This window comes from Lytechinus pictus, chromosome 11 (genome assembly GCF_037042905.1).
Source record: "Lytechinus pictus isolate F3 Inbred chromosome 11, Lp3.0, whole genome shotgun sequence".
Classification (NCBI taxonomy): domain Eukaryota; kingdom Metazoa; phylum Echinodermata; class Echinoidea; order Temnopleuroida; family Toxopneustidae; genus Lytechinus; species Lytechinus pictus.
The window spans coordinates 17,739,185-17,756,419 of record NC_087255.1 but is presented as its reverse complement, the minus strand read 5'-3'; the positions used below and the strand labels follow the sequence as shown (position 1 = coordinate 17,756,419).

Below are 17,235 nucleotides of genomic sequence, written 5' to 3'. Positions count from 1 at the left end.
CTTAGCCCGAATTTGGCAATAATCGGTTCAGTGGACCTGATATATGACAACATGAATACCTGTTTAGCCCCATTGACGTCAATGCATTAATGGTCTGTTACTTATGACATCACACCTTGGTACTCTATGGAAAACCATATCGAAATGGTAAACTGCTATTGTCTATTGCCACCTCGTCCACTCATCACATGGTCTAACTTCATGTTGTCTAATGCCATTCTGTCCATCAACATTTCGTCTTGCAGCCACTTGGTCCAATTATCACTTTGTGTAATCACCAGTTGGTCTAATACCCAATTTTCATTAATTTTGCCCCATTAACACTTAGTTGAATTCAATCTAGTGGTTTATAGATAAATGGCTAATGGACCAACTGGTTATTAGACGAAATGGTGATTGGATGAAATTGCAATAAGACCATGTGAATAGTGGATGAACTGATGGTAGACAGAATGAGAGTAGACGAGTTGGTGATTGGACGCATTGGGATTGGACCAATTAGAAATAAACCACAGAAACAATAGGTCGTTGCCACAGGCAGACAGAAAAACTGTAAAGACCTGTGTTTAAAAACCATGATAAATCATTGTAGGTTTTCCCATTGCTATGTCCTCCACTGTTACATCATCTGAAATTATTCTATCGATGATATAGGGCTGCAAGCTGAAATTGGGTTTAATTTAAACTCTAGTGAAGGTTGCGGCTCAATTATGGATAGCCAACGTGAAACTAATCTTTAACTGTACAGGTTCAAATTTATCAGCTTATCAGTTAATCAGATAATTCACAACTGTCGGGGAATAATAACTGAATCAGTTTTATTCCCCATCAAGGGATAATGAAAGAGCTCTGTAAACAGGAGAAACATACAATGTAAACAAAATTGAGACATTTTTGGCTTCCCATAATTTCAGCCTAGACCATGGTCTAAGAGACATTTTTTGCTTCCCATAATATCAGCCTAGACCATGGTCTACGTTAAACCCGACTTAAGAATATGGGCCATAACCCATAAAGTTGATATTTTTTCCCCCCCTATTGATGTTGATCAGGTCCTGCCATGGAAGAATTCATTCCTGGGGTTCTGTCACAGTTAACTGAGATCATCAACAGACCAAACACCCCCAAGACCCTGCTAGAAAACACTGGTAAGTCACCGTCTTGAGCAGCAGTCATGATTTTCAAACGTTTTGTATATGCTCTTGGGGGATGTTTTACAAAGATTTAAGTAGAACTTATAGACGCGTACATGATATGCAACGCGCAATCTTATTGATCAATATGGAGTAGTGCGCGTCCTCTTGTCATAATCGGAACAATGCGGACATGCCTTTTATACCACACGCTACTAGGCATTTAAGTGCGACTACAAGTCATGCTTAAATTTTTGTGAAACACCCCCCAGTTTGATATCGTCTTTTCGGCTGGCGCGATTGGATTTGAGATTCTCGAGTTGAATTTTTTAAAAATGAAGAAATATTTTATGAGGTATTGAATATGAAGATTTATATTTTGTTACCAGTGAATTCGTATTCAGGCACTTTGAAAAGTAGTATGCATTCATGATAATATCATATAGAAAATGATGCATTGCTCTTTTAGGAGAATTTTTGTTCCAGTCAAGTAACAACCACACACAGTAATTTTATGTATATTCAGTGTTGATATATTTCCGTTCATATATGCACCAAATGAGCTAGTTTATCTATTTGTCTTCGGTTTCCAAGGTGATGGAAATGTATGCATATATATTCATATGATCAAACCCTTATTGAGTTGGTGCTTTCTAGCATTTAGTTTAGTAGTTATTTGATGGAAATGTGCCAATTTGTGAGAAATGTGACCCGATGATGTGATGTTGATGTACTGGTATTTGACATTGTTCCATGCATCAACAATTCTTGTTCTTCACTGCATGATCTTATTCAATGTTCCAGCTATTTTGAAATGTTTTTATTTTTGTATCATAATGTATAATGTGAGAGAGTTATCATCGAGAAATCAGATACTTGTTCATAAGAACAGATATATTTCATTTTTTGATGGTAAATTTCATGTTTTTAGCATTTCAACTGTTTCTCTATGTGAATTGATGGTTTTTGAAATAATGTGATTTTTATAACAAAACTGATTTGAATATGTTGCATACATTCCGAAAAGCTACAGACGTGCTGTTATTTTTTTGAAGCAAAAAATTTTACCAATTCTGGAATTCCTGTACATTATAAAGGATGTAATTTCATTTTCTAAATTTTTCTGAATAATCACTGCTAAATACTTTGATTGACGTATAATACCTGGTCTGATGTAGTAAATAAATCTCAATTTAATTTTATCAGAGAACCAATAAATAAATGGAGTAGAATCTTAAACTTAAACTTGTGAAATCTTAAGCCAGGATGATTTTATTTAGCATCGAGCACAGGCATGCATTATATTTGTTTTCCATTCTGAATGCATTTTGGTTATGCATTAACATTTAACATTTGGTTTTATTGTGAAAAGCATGGGAGGGATAAAAAAAAAATACAGAGAAATCACAAATTGAGATGCGTATGCCCCATAGAATGATTTTGTTTTGAATATGTGATATTTACGTTAATGTCATTTTTTTTCTCCATGCTGTTAGTAATGTTGATTTTATTATTTCCCTTTTGTCCTCTTTCAATCCAATTCACCCTTCCCCATATCTTTCTCTTCCCCCCTCTCTCCTCCCCTTCATTCTCGTTATACTCTCTCTCTCTCCCCCGTGCTGATTGGTCATCTGTACGTTGCCTGTGATGTCTTCGTCCAATCACAATGTAGCTATCACGATAGGGCGGCTTGGCTTGGTATGTCCTGCTGCAGTGGCCCCCATGCTTTCGCAGTTTATCCGACAGTGGTGTGTACTCACAGTCTCTCCTTTCTTTAAATCCTTTCAGTTTTGAGTTCATATTAAGTGTATGGTATCCTTAAGATACAAAATTTATTTTGAATTAGAGAGATATCCGAAGTCTTTCAAACTGGGCATTCTTAGTCCAAATTCAGTTCCAAACGTAGATTCTTTATCCCCTTGAATCTTTCATATTTGGATACCATGTACTTTCCTTTTAATAAAGTAATTTGGAACACTAATCTGAAAGCAATTTTATTATGTGTAGAAAGGGGGAGGGGTTGTAAATCTGTTACCCTATTATTTTATTAATAGAAACTTTAATAGCGGCTTTTGATTTCAGGCAAGGGTATGAAATACATATGTCAGAATTGAAGGGAATTTTCAGCCTCATGTTCAGTCTTATTTAGAAATGCAAATTGGATGTAATAAAACAATTTTATTACCCTCTAGTTGGGCTGTGGGGTGACCCAAGCCTTTGTTTTTTCCTTATCAGTGTGATCAGAATCATAGATGTAGTATAAATTTATATTCATTATTCAGAGTATTTATTTCTGACACTTCTCCGGAACATTTTTTTTCTAACAAGATAATTTTTTTTTTTACAATGTTATGATACTTAAGAATTATCATTTAAGAAGCAAAAAAAAACAGAACGAACCCCCCCCCCAAACAAACAAAGAAAATAGTAACTGCTTTGAGGTGTAACATCTTTTAGCTGCCATTTTTGTTATGTTGAGAAAAGGGTACCTCTTTGTAATATGGAATTGTTATCAAGTGTTTTTTCTTCAATGGCTTGTGATATTTGTAGTAAATACATAAATATGTAAACTTTTCTGTGTATTAATGGCAAGAAAACAATGTAATTTTCCCTTTATAAAGTATGATAACAGTTACTGGTTTTGGTAATTCTTTGGTAAGTCAAGTCACAAGCTAAATCCATTTATTTTTCTTGATAAAAGGTAGGCTCAACCTCTATATTTGAACCTTCCAAGGGAATCGACATTCGTGTCGTATTAAATGGATTTTTACACATGTTTTACAGAGCAATTATAATGTGGTGTTTGCAGTGTATGTGCAAAATCAAAATATCATATGTGTAAAATTATCTTGTTGCAAAGTTTATACAGAAAACGGCAACAATAACAACAGTATACACTTCTCAGTTTAGATAATGAAGTTGAGTCAATTATACCCCTGTAGTTTGTCTCACAAATGTCATAAAGCTTCTGTATCAGTCCATCACATTTATATCATGTTAATGTGCATTATGCATGCATGTAACTTTAGCATTGCTACATATGACATTTTGCCAGGGATTTTTCTCTTTTTTTTGGTGTAACTATTTCAAAATTTCTTTTGAATGCCTGACCAGTATATTTTTGTTATTGTTGTTTTATGGTGATCAAATCGTACATTATGAAATAAAACTTGGAAACATGAATCAGTGAATAAATGAATCAATATTACGATTTATAATAACAACATCAATGATAATGTTGATAATGATTATGATGACAATAATAATAATAATAACAATGATAATGATAATAGTAATAATGATAGTAGTTATGATAGTGATAAAGATAATAATTAGTAAAAAAAAAAAAAAAAAAACTAGGTCGGGACTCGTCTGGCTTCTATAGCAATAAATTGAATTCAAGACTCTTTATATCATGGCTCTTACATGTATGAATATACAACATTAAAACTATTTTAGGATCAATTATCTTATGTTTTAAAATTGACAAGCATCACTTGTTTGCCTTGCAGGTGTACATCATTGCGTAACATCCGTGACAATGAAGAGAAGGACTCAGCATTCCGAGGCATCTGTGCCATGATTACCATCAACCCATCCGGCGTAGTCCAGGTAACATCATATTGTCCATAGTTGGCATTCTTTTTGATATTTTCATCTAGCCATGTAACATCTGACAGGACCTTCTGGAAGGGGATACACTTTTATAGTTCTAATTAAATAACAAAAAATATCTTATCCTTTGATTATTTTCTTTTTCTAATATTGATGATTTTTTTTATTATTGATGATTTTGTTGCATTTTTATTCACTCTGTATGTGTGTAACGGAAAGTTGTGATTCTAAATCTCTTGAACTGGTACAATTTCCAAAAATACCTCCCAAAGGAGATATACTTTTTGTGAAATATACTTTCTAGGCTGATCATTTTATATTGCTAATGTTTGATTTTAATTTCTAATTACCCTGATAGGAAAGCAAAATAAAAAAGTCAAAAGATTAATTTTCATGACTAATGCATTTTCATTAAATACAAATAAGTTTATCTGAAAATTGTTTTTATTTTTTTGTGTGTAATTCTTTAATTCATGAGTTGAGAAATAAAAATAGTTACCATGCATATTAACAGTTGAGTGATATAGATTCAATCTCTCCTATTAAAATCAGTAAAAGCTGAATAATTGGATCTGAAAACAATTTATTGTTCATTTGGTAAGAGAAGATAAACAATTGATTTTGATTTATTTTTCTTTTGACTTTCAGGATTTCATCTTTTTCTGTGACGCAGTGGCATCATGGCAAAACCCCAAGCCAAACTTGAAGGAGATGTTTGCAAAGGTAAGTTATGAAAAAAATCTTGTGAAATAAAAAGTAAAAAAAGAAATGAGGGTTTACGAGAAAATCAGTTAACTCCATTTATATCTATCAGGAAAAAAAACCCAAACAATATTCATAGCCCTGTATATTCAGGGACTGTTTCATGAAAGTTTTCAGCACAGACTAAATAGTCAGCTCTGCTTTAGTGAAATCCTTGGTTATGCTTGGCTGATAAGTGCTGTTTCTGACTGTTGCTATGGTAACTCAGTGACAACTTTCATGAAACGGTGCCCAGGTCTTGAAATGAAATCCTCATTGTTGTCTTCATCATCATCATCATCATCATCATCACTATCATCATCATCACTATCATCGTCATCATTGTCACCATCATCATCACTGTCGTCGTTGTCGTCGTCGTCATGGTCAGAACTGACAAATGCACGTCTGATTTTCATGGGACAATTACTTTATGTGAATATGGCAGAATTATTCAGGTAATTGTGTTAGCAATGTGGACCACCATTGCCATCACTTCCATCATTATCATCACAATCATCATCACCTTCATCTTCTTCACTGCCACAAACAAAATACCACCACTACCACTACCATCACTGCCACTATCACCATCACAACCATCAGTGGTACTACCATCACCACCATCATAATTACTATCACTTACACCGCCACCACCATTATTACCACAACCACCACTACCACTACCACCACCACCAACGTCATCATCAACACTTCCATGACCACCTCCACCACCTCACAATCACCACTATGACCTTACTACCACCACCACTACCACTACCACTACCCCATCACTACCACTACCACTACCCCACCACTACCACCACCACTACCACTACCACTACCCCATCACTACCACTACCACTACCCCACCACTACCACTACCACTACCCCATCACTACCACTACCACTACCCCACCACTACCACTACCACTACCCCATCACTACCACTACCACTACCCCACCACTACCACTACCCCACCACTACCACTACCACTACCCCATCACTACCACTACCACTACCCCACCACTACCACTACCCCACCACTACCACTACCCCACCACTACCACTACCCCACCACTACCACTACCACTACCCCATCACTACCACTACCCCACCACTACCACTACCACTACCCCATCACTACCACTACCACTACCCCACCACTACCACTACCACTACCCCATCACTACCACTACCACTACCCCACCACTACCACTACCCCACCACTACCACTACCACTACCCCATCACTACCACTACCACTACCCCACCACTACCACTACCCCACCACTACCACTACCCCACCACTACCACTACCACTACCCCATCACTACCACTACCACTACCCCACCACTACCACTACCACTACCCCATCACTACCACTACCACTACCCCACCACTACCACTACCCCACCACTACCACTACCACTACCCCATCACTACCACTACCACTACCCCACCACTACCACTACCCCACCACTACCACTACCCCACCACTACCACTACCCCACCACTACCCCACCACTACCACTACCACTAGCATCCTCATCCCCTCCACCACTGCCACTATCACCATCACAAGGATCTTCATCACTTTTGAAGCATTGTGGATGTTTTTTTTTATTCCGTTCTCCAGATCTTACATGGTTTCAAGAACGAGGTTGGTGAGGAGCAATGGCAGCCATTCTCTGCTCAATTCCCACCTCCGCTAAGACAGATATTAGCCATGCAGTACCACCTCTAACATCTACTAAGGTACGTTTCCTATAGGTGTCACACCTGTAAACATTTCCCCGTAGACATACATGTGTGTTAAAATAGCAAGACATACATGTGTGTTAAAATAGCACTTTTTGAGAATTTCATAAAAATGGATGGAACATGGATTACTGTTTGCTACCAGTGGATAAGAAATACATCTGACATTTCATATCCGATCAGAAAAGGTATGCCAACGGGCTCATTTCGGAAATGAATCATATCTGTAAACGATTCCCCATATACCAGGCATGATATTTTCCCGACTATAAACGGAATTCCGATTTTTTTAAATGATTTTTTTTTTTAATGAGAAATCCTTTGCCCAAGAACATTCCCATGCCGTTTTTTACAGCATTTTCAAGTCGAATGATAAAGCTATTATGCTGACTTACCTTGAAAAATCACTTTCGATTTCTTTACTATGCGAGAGCTTGTAACCTTAACTGGGGCGTCTCAGAACTTGGCAGGGACCCTTGGCTACTTTTTAGATTTTTTTTTCAGAGGGGAATATTATCTGATATACATGTCTGTAAAAATAGCACTTTTGAGACTTTCATTAAAAAAGGATGAAACGTGGAGTAATGATTACTACCAGTGGATAGGAAATATATCTGACTTTTCGCATCTGATCAGGGTATTTCAACCTCATTTCGGAAATAAATTGACATTCAATGAAACATCATGTGAGGAGATCTATTTCATCACTCGAAACTGTTAAAAAGCCCTTATTCTTCTGCCAGTCAGATTTCCCCATTTGGGAAAAGGAAGTTCAGTGATCGCCCTTCCTAGACTCGGTGTTAGATGGCGAATCATATGCATACACTTAATCAGCCATATCAAATTAACAATCTTGAGAACGAGTTGGGTTGAATGAATATCTTTCGCCTTCCTGTTGTAATTAGGCTTGTGAAACCTGTGATTGCCTTTAATAATTTTACTATGTGATGATGATACTAATGAATAGCCGGATTCATATAGTGCCTTGCCAGAGGATACAAAGTGGAAAGTACAACAATTATTACCCTAGCTTTAGCTTGTGTCCTGTTGCTTACTACGTTGATCCTGCTAGGGGGTACCCATGCACCTCACCTGGGTTGAGTTTGCCCATTACACACTAGCAAAAAAAAAAAAAAATTTCTTTGATAAATCTCATTTTTCAGTTAGTATTTTTTGCATAATTAACCCTATCTAGGCGGGGGGGGGGGGGGGGCCTCGGAGGCCCACCCTCAACGATTCGCGCAATATTTTTGCCGCGCGAAATTTTTTGACCACGCCGCTCGCTGACTTTTTACTTTCAAGTCTTGCGCAACTTTTGAGTCCAATTTTGCGTCACCCGGGTACGTGGTTTCGAAATTCCGCAACCTTATGTAAGTGCATGTCAGACCAAAAATTGCTCAAAAACTTGATTTTGTGTACAAAGTCAATGCAAATTGTGTTTTCAACCAAAAATCATAAATGTATGATTATTTTTAATTTTGCTGGTCTAAATGTATTTATTTTATGCTTTTTATGATCTCAGAAGAGTCCTCAACAATTTTCATTGAAAAAACAATAAAAAACAAAAGGTAAAAAAAACAGAGAAATACATAAGAAATTGCAAAAAACAATATAATACATAAGAAAATGATTTGATATTACAATTTTGTTCATGTACACTTGCTAATAACACCACAAAGAGTTTCTATACCAAAAATTAGAACATTTGGAGCTTTATTCAGGGAGTTAGAGGAAAAAGTATGATTTTGCATACTAATTACGCATAAATTAGTATAATCACTTAATAGCAATTGGTATGAAATAAATTACTATGCAATTTTGTAGATCATGTCCCAGACAACGCGCATGCCAATTTTCGGCACGATCGTGCGGTCGAGATCTCAAGGGGGGGCCTGGGAGGCCCCCCCCCCCGCCATATGAACTCCCAAAATACCCCGGCCTAGATAGGGTTAACCCTAAATAGACTGGGCTATTTTGATGCGTAAGAAGACTGGGGGGGGGGGGGGGCTGATTCAGCCCCCCCCCTATGATCTCGGTCCAGGGTAGGAATTAATTTTTTTTTGTTAGGGGCCACTTTTTTTTTTACATTGGGGCTACCACTGAATATCTTGGGGCTATTTTCTAATTCATGGGGCTACTTTTTTTATCGCATATCAGCAATTAACTTTTGACATTCCGAGACTCAATGTGATGCCTAAAAGCTCAGAACATTTTTAACTGTAATTACTGTAGGCTACAGGCCTTACAATAAACAACAGTGATCCCACCAGAGCAGTGGCGTACCTAGGATTTTTCACAGGGGGGGCAAATTCGTCCGCCCAAAAATGTGACAAGCAAAAAAAAAAAAGAGGCTTCAACCACAAATATAAGATTTCGTACCAGAAAAAAATTGAAAAAAAAAAAAAAAAAGTGCATGGGTTGTGACTCGTCAGGGGGGCAGACTGCCCCCCCCCCTCCGTAGGCGTAGGTACGCTAGTGCACCAGAGCTTCAGCTTCACACACTTCAGATTCGAGCCAATCGAGGCCCCAAGACTTTCTTGCCGATTGTCTCTGTACAGTACTGTTTCTTTTTCTGTTTCTTTTTTGGCTTATCCTTCTCAACAGTATATCGCCACCGGAGAACGTAATTATGTGAAGTATTTTTTACATTGTCGATGGTATTTTATTGGGGCGATTCTGAAATAAAAAGTCGCCCCAAAGCATTGGGTTTTGAGAATTTTTAGGGGCGATTTGGGCTGTCATGGGGGCAAAATCGCCCGTCGCCCCCATGTAATTCCGACCCTGTCTCGGTCGTCGACCGCGCGATCGCTACGAAAATTGGCACTTGCATTACCCATAGCATAATCTCCAAGACTAGGATAAAATTTTCCGAAAAATCTCAATTCATTAATTATGCTAATTTATGCGTAATATCAAAGATTTGCTCTAATTAACTAAATAAGGCCTCTAAACTGCTAATTTTTTTTATTTACAGACTCGTTGAAGGATTCTGATCAAATCTACTTTAAAAAAAATCAATATCACAATTCTTTTCTTATGTATTTTATTGTTTTTAAAATTTCTTATGTATTTCTTTGTTTTTCGACTTTTTGTTTTTTATTGTTTTTTCAAAGGAAATCGTCCGCTACTTTATTCTGACCATAAACAAGATGAAATTAATTGAGTTTGATTAGTAAAATTGAAAATAATGATACATTTATGAATTTTGGCTAAAAACACAATTTGCATTAGATTTGTACACAAATTCACGTTTTTTAAAGCAATTTCGGGTCGACATGCACTTACAAAATAATGCGTAATTTCGGAACCACGTACCCGGGCGTCGCAAATTTGGTCTCAAAAGTTGCGCAAGACTTGAAAGAAAAAAGTCGTGGAACGGCACGGCGCCAGCTTTTCACGTTACAGATTTATCGTGAAAAATGTCGAGGGGAAGCTAAATCAGCCCCCCCAGTCTTTATAGGGTTAAGAGAAAAATCATCTTTGAAACAATAAATAAAGGGTAAAAAGCCTGAAAAGATATGAGTTTGTTATTGAAAGTAATATATGTTAACAATACATTGATGGTAATGAGTATTTTAATTTGTGTGTTGTTTTGCAGAGATAAATTATGGGAATCCACCACCACCACAAGAGAGGGGATGTCAACACCCTCCTTGGAGGGTAGCGGGAGGGGCCACGCAACGAGGGAGGGCCACCAGCACCAGGGAAGGCACAGGAGGGGGCAACCACTACCACCTGTAGGGGACCAGAGGGGTGCAACCCAGAAGGGTGCAAAACCCACAGGGGTGCAAAACCCACATCGGGGTAGGAATGATGTGGGCCTTGGTAGGGAAGGGGTACAAGCGTGCACCCGGTCGTAATGGGAGGACAGCTCTCGATAGACTCTTAGGAGCTTCGGAGCAACGGGAGGGAGGAAGATCAATAGATAGGGTATGATTTCATCAGAGAGAATCGCATCATCAAGCGGTAAATGCTAAATGATGGCAAAGCAGCTCTCTGTCAGATCACCATCATTATATCTCTCTAAGATTCAACAATGTCTGTTTATTCGAAGCTGTTGAATATTCAGTTCTGCCGTAGTCTTCGGCGAATGTTAATGATTATATTGCATATAATATCGGCATGTAATGCAGTGATTACTTCAAAAGATGTACCAGAATAGCGTATATTTATCTATCACAAATTTCTTGCAGTGTGACGAATAAGAATTGATTAATTGAGAATCAATCGCCTTTGGTCAGTAATCATTGAAAACGTAATCTCTATATCTTCATCATTTCCATCACAGGCTATACGTGTATATGTTGCGGTAGAAATATATATACTGTGTTGGCAGTATTGAACACTTATGTTAGGCAGGCATTCTAACTCTGTGTGTTGTAGAGAATAGTAGATCATATTTCAGTAAGGTTTATATATATATCTATCATATTGAGAAACTAATACTTCAGGGATAATCTCCATTCATATTTTTGTGTCATAATGATATTTGCAAGTCAAGTTGCACGTAGTAAATTGGACAAATTCCTCAACTTTTTTAACTATTAGTTTTCAAGATCCAACTTGTAGAAATTCTGTAGCATCTGCATTTGAATTAAATTTCATCACAGTAAGTCTCAATTTATTCAACATTGAGTTTAAGTAAATAGTTGATTGATTGAAAAAAAGTTAGTTTGATACATACCATCAATATATTAACCATTGCTTTATGTAAGTTTCTTCTTTTTTTTATAGAAAGGATAGAAAAGGAAACTAGATATTTTAATACGGACATGAGGTGTTCAGATATTCTCTTTGGTAAACTACTTTGCAGACATATGTACTTGCAGTGAAAACAAAATATTTTATGTGCTCGGACAACTAAGAGTTTGGTGTTGCATATCACGGAAATAAATTACCAGATAAGTGTTTGAGCTAGTAATGTGAATAGTGTTGTGACAAGTATCTATGTGATATGGTTTCCCACAACATATACACTTTCCATGTCTTATGAAATTGTTTTGATTTTATTTTGGTGAAGATTTTTACAGAATGCAGTGGTGCTAAAACGTTCGTGAACCCCACAAGAAAATACACTCTTTCATGCTGAATGTTGAATGTAAAAGACAACTCTGCAATATCTCAAGAGTCCAGAGAAACAAACTTTATTGATTGTGATATTTTATCGATTCACAATTAAATATCTAAAACATGGCAGAACCTGAACACTTTTAAAATATGTTCATTTTCTGGTGGGGTTCATTCAGTTTCTAGCACCACTGTATATTCATATGATTTAGATAGGTTGTATGCATTGTTCTCTACAGCCTTTAATTTGACATATGGCTAGTACACCAGTTGAAGCTTAGCTAAGCTGCACTGTTCGTTTTTACTTAGTTCAAATAATTGTCCAGCATGACACACTACGTTTCGCTCTTACTCTTAGATCTTAAAACATTTATTATTTCTGTGCATATACTAGACAAATCGTCTCTATTTTGAAATGGTGCAGAAATTGTAATCTCGCACCTTTATTACTTTCAGTTTTCGGTATTAGTTTTGCTCCTTTTCATTCATCTCATTTGCTTCATATAAAGCAGCAATAATCAAGTAAGTTCTAGTATGATGTGTAGGGTCATGTATATGCATAATGTTCATACTGTAGTTCCTTTATAAGAATGTGAGCTGGATGGAAGAAAATGGTTGGGAAGTGGGATTGAATAATTTACTTCTCCAGAGATATTTTACTATGTTTATTAAGAAAGAAGTGCTTCAGGAGAGGTTGGTTACTTTATACGATACACTGCCTATTGGTTTTACATTGGCTATCAAGCACTTGATAATTTAGCTTCACGAGTTCCCTAATATTGCTTGGATAGAACGTCGGTCTGTTGTGTAAAAGTGATGGGGTTACAATGTAGTATGAACGCATCATTATTCAAATCATGTGAAACGCCCACTGTAGTCTTGAATACAAGGAAGCATAAACCAGTAATAGGTTAGTGGTGATTGTCTTGCGCTTTGATTGTAGTATTTTAAGTCTGGCTCCTGTGCAGCGTGTGAACGCACGTGGTGTTAGTGTGGAAGTCACATCTGGATTTCCTGGTTATTATCGTAAGATGTACTTATTTCTAATTTTGCCTGTCGTATGAATACACGTTGTTGCCTGATGTTTAGTGCATGTTGGATCGCATCTCTCAGAAAAACAAGCATGATGGACTAAAGTCCCTTTTCTCGTAAGTCTGTAGGTATGAATGTGGTAGGAGCATGATGGACGCATGTCCCTTTCTTTCATAAGTATGGCTATGTATCTTTATGATGGTTGCATCTTCAAGGAGATCAAACCGCTGTGGGTAGGAAGATGTAAGGTAGTATTTTTAAGGTAAGATCATCTTGTAAGCTTATTTCAGATTTATGTTAGTGTTTAGGAGACCAAAGAGGAAGATTGAATTAGGATATTTGAAAAGTGTGTTGCTCGTCATTCCGTCGGATCAGGCAGCTTGATTAAAGAACAGCGGCGGCCTTTTCCGGCTTTCAGAGTTTTTCCTTTCTTTTGTACCAGTAAGTTGAAAAACAAAACAGAAATATACTGTGTGCAAAGGAATACATTCATCCGCAACTGTGCTGAGCACGTTGTGTGACTATTCAGCGAATGAAAGTATGATTATGCCCGTTACTGAGGAGGGGTCCAAATTGTAAAGAAAATTGGACTAAAAATATTCTAATGTATCTGATGTTTTAAGTACTTCAAGTATTCCAGGTTTATTGTGTATTTAAGAATTTAGTGATGTAGGGTGACAAGGATGTATGTATTTTTTTAAAAAAGACGTTATTATTATCATTTGAAATGATAGGGCAACTCGTTAGCACAAAAATAGTATTTGATGATGATGAGTGACTTTAAGGATATACCTCTTTGTAATGTTGTAACTACTACAAATATAGCTGCATTTTTAACTACGAAGCATTAATTAAGTTTGTAGGTATTCATATTATAACGGGGGTGATGTGAGGATGCAGTGAATGCTGGGAATGAATGATCTTTATTGCATGTTGATGATTGTATGCAACTTTCAAAGAAAAATTACTAGAATGCACGTATGCATGTGTCTTGCAAATGTCTTGGAAAATTTTCAAGCCAAAAAAAAAAAATCGAAAAAAAAAATCGAAAAAATTATGCGTACCGCATTTTGTAAGGATACCATAGCTATAACATTCTTGAAAAGAATAGAGTTATTGGGTGCTTTTATTTCATTATTATTTTCGGTGATCGATGTTGCGTCAGGTGGGTGTGGGCTGTGATAATACTATGATGTATTTAAAATGCTAGGGCAATATTCACATGCAATATACATACTTAATGTGTGACAGTGTGCATTACTACTTTAGAAATTTTCGAGACAAAAAAATAATTATGTTAGGTGTAGTGTTAATGCACAGCAAATGCGTATAAGGGATAAGATCCAGCTTTGATTGGACCTTAAATGATCACCATTCTGACTCTCCAATGCAAGATTTTTCAATTAAAATTCAACCACCCTTTCAAGACAAAGAAACGATCCAAGTATGATACTGAACACAAGCAGAGCTCTTGGTAACCCGGACACAATTGAAACAGTAAAATGAGAGCTTTGAGAATCAATATTTCATCAAATTTAAATACCTTTTTTCCCCCACTATCTCCATCAAAGATAGTGCCTAAAGTAGTATTTGTTACTCTCTAAGAAATCTGAAGAAGATAGTGATTATATTATGTTTTCAAGAGTCCAGCCACACATCAATTTGTAACAAAGAATCTCATCCTCTCCCATGAGTTCTATCTTAAGAAGGACTACGCGAAGAAGCACAGTTGCTCTTCACAGACTCCCCCCGAGACATGATGTACATGATTTTAATATAACATGAAGTATGTAGTTGATTCCTTGTGTTATAAAATGTATGGTAAAATGATAAGAATGGTGTACCTTATGGTTTCTCTGTTGGACTATCTTCGTGAAGACCTCATCCCAAAGTTAATTACTAGGAGTGTACATAGCCATGAATGATATAGAATATGATTTTATCCCTCGTATAGACGGGCAGATTAATTTACCAGCATGTATGATAAATACAGCCATCTAAAGGCGACCGCACACCTTACGACTGGTCTGCGACCCGATTTAGGAACAAATCGCATTTTGCTCATTTTCTGAAGATGTGAATGGAACATATCATTTTATTTGAGGTTGAAATTAATTGAAATAATAATATTATAACAATTTTGAAAGATTGCAAACCCTTATTTTGGAGTAAAGTCCAAATTAGGTTCAAATCGTAGCCAATCGTAAGACTGCTATGACGTCATTACGACTAGATATTAAATTCGCTTTTATTCTAAGAAGGATGATACATGTAGCATAGTCACAAATTTGATCATAGGTATTCGTACGATGATTTTGAACATTACACAGTAAGATATTCCAAGTCTCAATATTAGCATCAAATTCTATTACATTTTATTCTGAAATCGGGTCGCAGACCAGTCGTAAGGTGTGCGGTGGCTTTAAAGATCAAATTGTTTCAGAAGCTATAACATCTAACAAGTCCTTCTCCATTTCGGTACAAGAATAGGAAATGGTTCAAGACTCCACCAAAAGGGGATTGAATTGAAACAAAATCACGTATGAAGATAAGCTGTCTGGTTTCTAAACTTCATTGGGGATGCACTGAGCAATCTGCCCCTAAAAAGCCCCGTAGCAAAGACCTTATTGTTTTTGTAATTGAAGCTCTATTTTTCTTCAATAGAGATAGCATTGGTGCAGGTAAAAGCATGGCTGATTTTAAATGGAGGCCTTGTCGGAGGCAACACATTTATTGAAAATGAGAAGGGTAGCCAATAATAACACCAAGTTAAGCAGGGGGAAAAAATCAATTTGATGAATTCTTCATGGCTATGTAAATTTGGGTTGCAGTCTCACTCACTGGAGTAGTCTTGTATGTTTATATGTATGGGGTTACACAGGGTACTAGTCGGAATCAGGATTGAATAATTATTTAGGAATCGTATTGTTAAGGTGCTAGGATTTATGTATATTGAAATAAGAATACGATAAGCTTTATATCATATCAATGTATCAGGGCTTTCTATATATGTATTTTTTAATTGCCAGGTTTCTTCTATTTGCCATGTAATTGCAGCTCTTAAGATTTTCGCTCTTTTTTTTAAATTGTAATTTTTGTAATTGATTCTTTAGGTAATATCAGTTATGGTTTTCCAATTTTCATTTTTTTGCATTTGATATTTCTAGGCATTTGCGGTCATAATTTTATGTCGAAATCTCCGGCATCTCTCACGATTGGGGAGTGCATTTAAAATGTGACATGGATCTGTGAAATCCTGAACGGGCAAGTTATGGAGAGTTTGCTTCCTAAAGCAAGTTCATGAAGCAAACTGACTCTTAATATTTGTTGAATCCGTCTGGTTCCAATGAGGATGTCGACCAATATTTAAATGGTTTTGCATCGTTTGCCTGTTGTATCATCGAGGGGCTTACTTTTCAAGAAGCCAGATATTCAAATTACACTCTGTTTTGAACTTATGGATGAACAACATTTGTTATACCTGTATGTATCATACATAATTAATTCACTTAAAGTGTAAGAAGTACAGTAAGTGTAGAAAGCAGAACTGTCATATTGCAAACATAGGAAATAACTTTTTTGAGTGGGTTATTTGTATTTATCGCAAAGAAAGCAGAACTACTATCTGATAATAAGTTAGACTGACTTAAATCAATACTTCTAACCATCAGTGCTACTTGATGTCATTCTGAAAATAGTGAGCTCTATTATGGGCTTGTGCGTTGGAAATTCACCTTTTTGAATAAATTTACATATATGGTCTAATTCACTTATTTTGGTAATATTATATGCATCCTTTCGGATCAGTTATAATTTCTATTTTTCATGATAGATGTCTAATACTTTCAAGCTTTAATGATATCTACCATATATTTTATTTTTTGTG

At 36.4% G+C, this 17,235-nt stretch overlaps 1 protein-coding gene across 2 annotated transcripts in view; it reads left to right on the top strand.

Annotated features, from left to right (window-relative positions):
* LOC129270908 (transportin-1-like) overlaps positions 1 to 14,200 on the top strand; it is a 43,562-nt gene extending 29,362 nt beyond the window's left edge. For both annotated transcript variants that reach the window (XM_064106896.1, XM_064106895.1), the window contains 6 exons: positions 1,053 to 1,148; positions 2,806 to 2,881; positions 4,646 to 4,745; positions 5,397 to 5,471; positions 7,129 to 7,247; positions 10,849 to 14,200. In XM_064106896.1, coding sequence (XP_063962966.1) covers positions 1,053 to 1,148; positions 2,806 to 2,881; positions 4,646 to 4,745; positions 5,397 to 5,471; positions 7,129 to 7,236 — 455 coding nt within the window. In that variant the 3' untranslated portion in view covers positions 7,237 to 7,247; positions 10,849 to 14,200. The remainder of the gene's footprint in view (positions 1 to 1,052; positions 1,149 to 2,805; positions 2,882 to 4,645; positions 4,746 to 5,396; positions 5,472 to 7,128; positions 7,248 to 10,848) is intronic.
* The last annotated feature ends 3,035 nt before the right edge of the window (positions 14,201 to 17,235 follow it).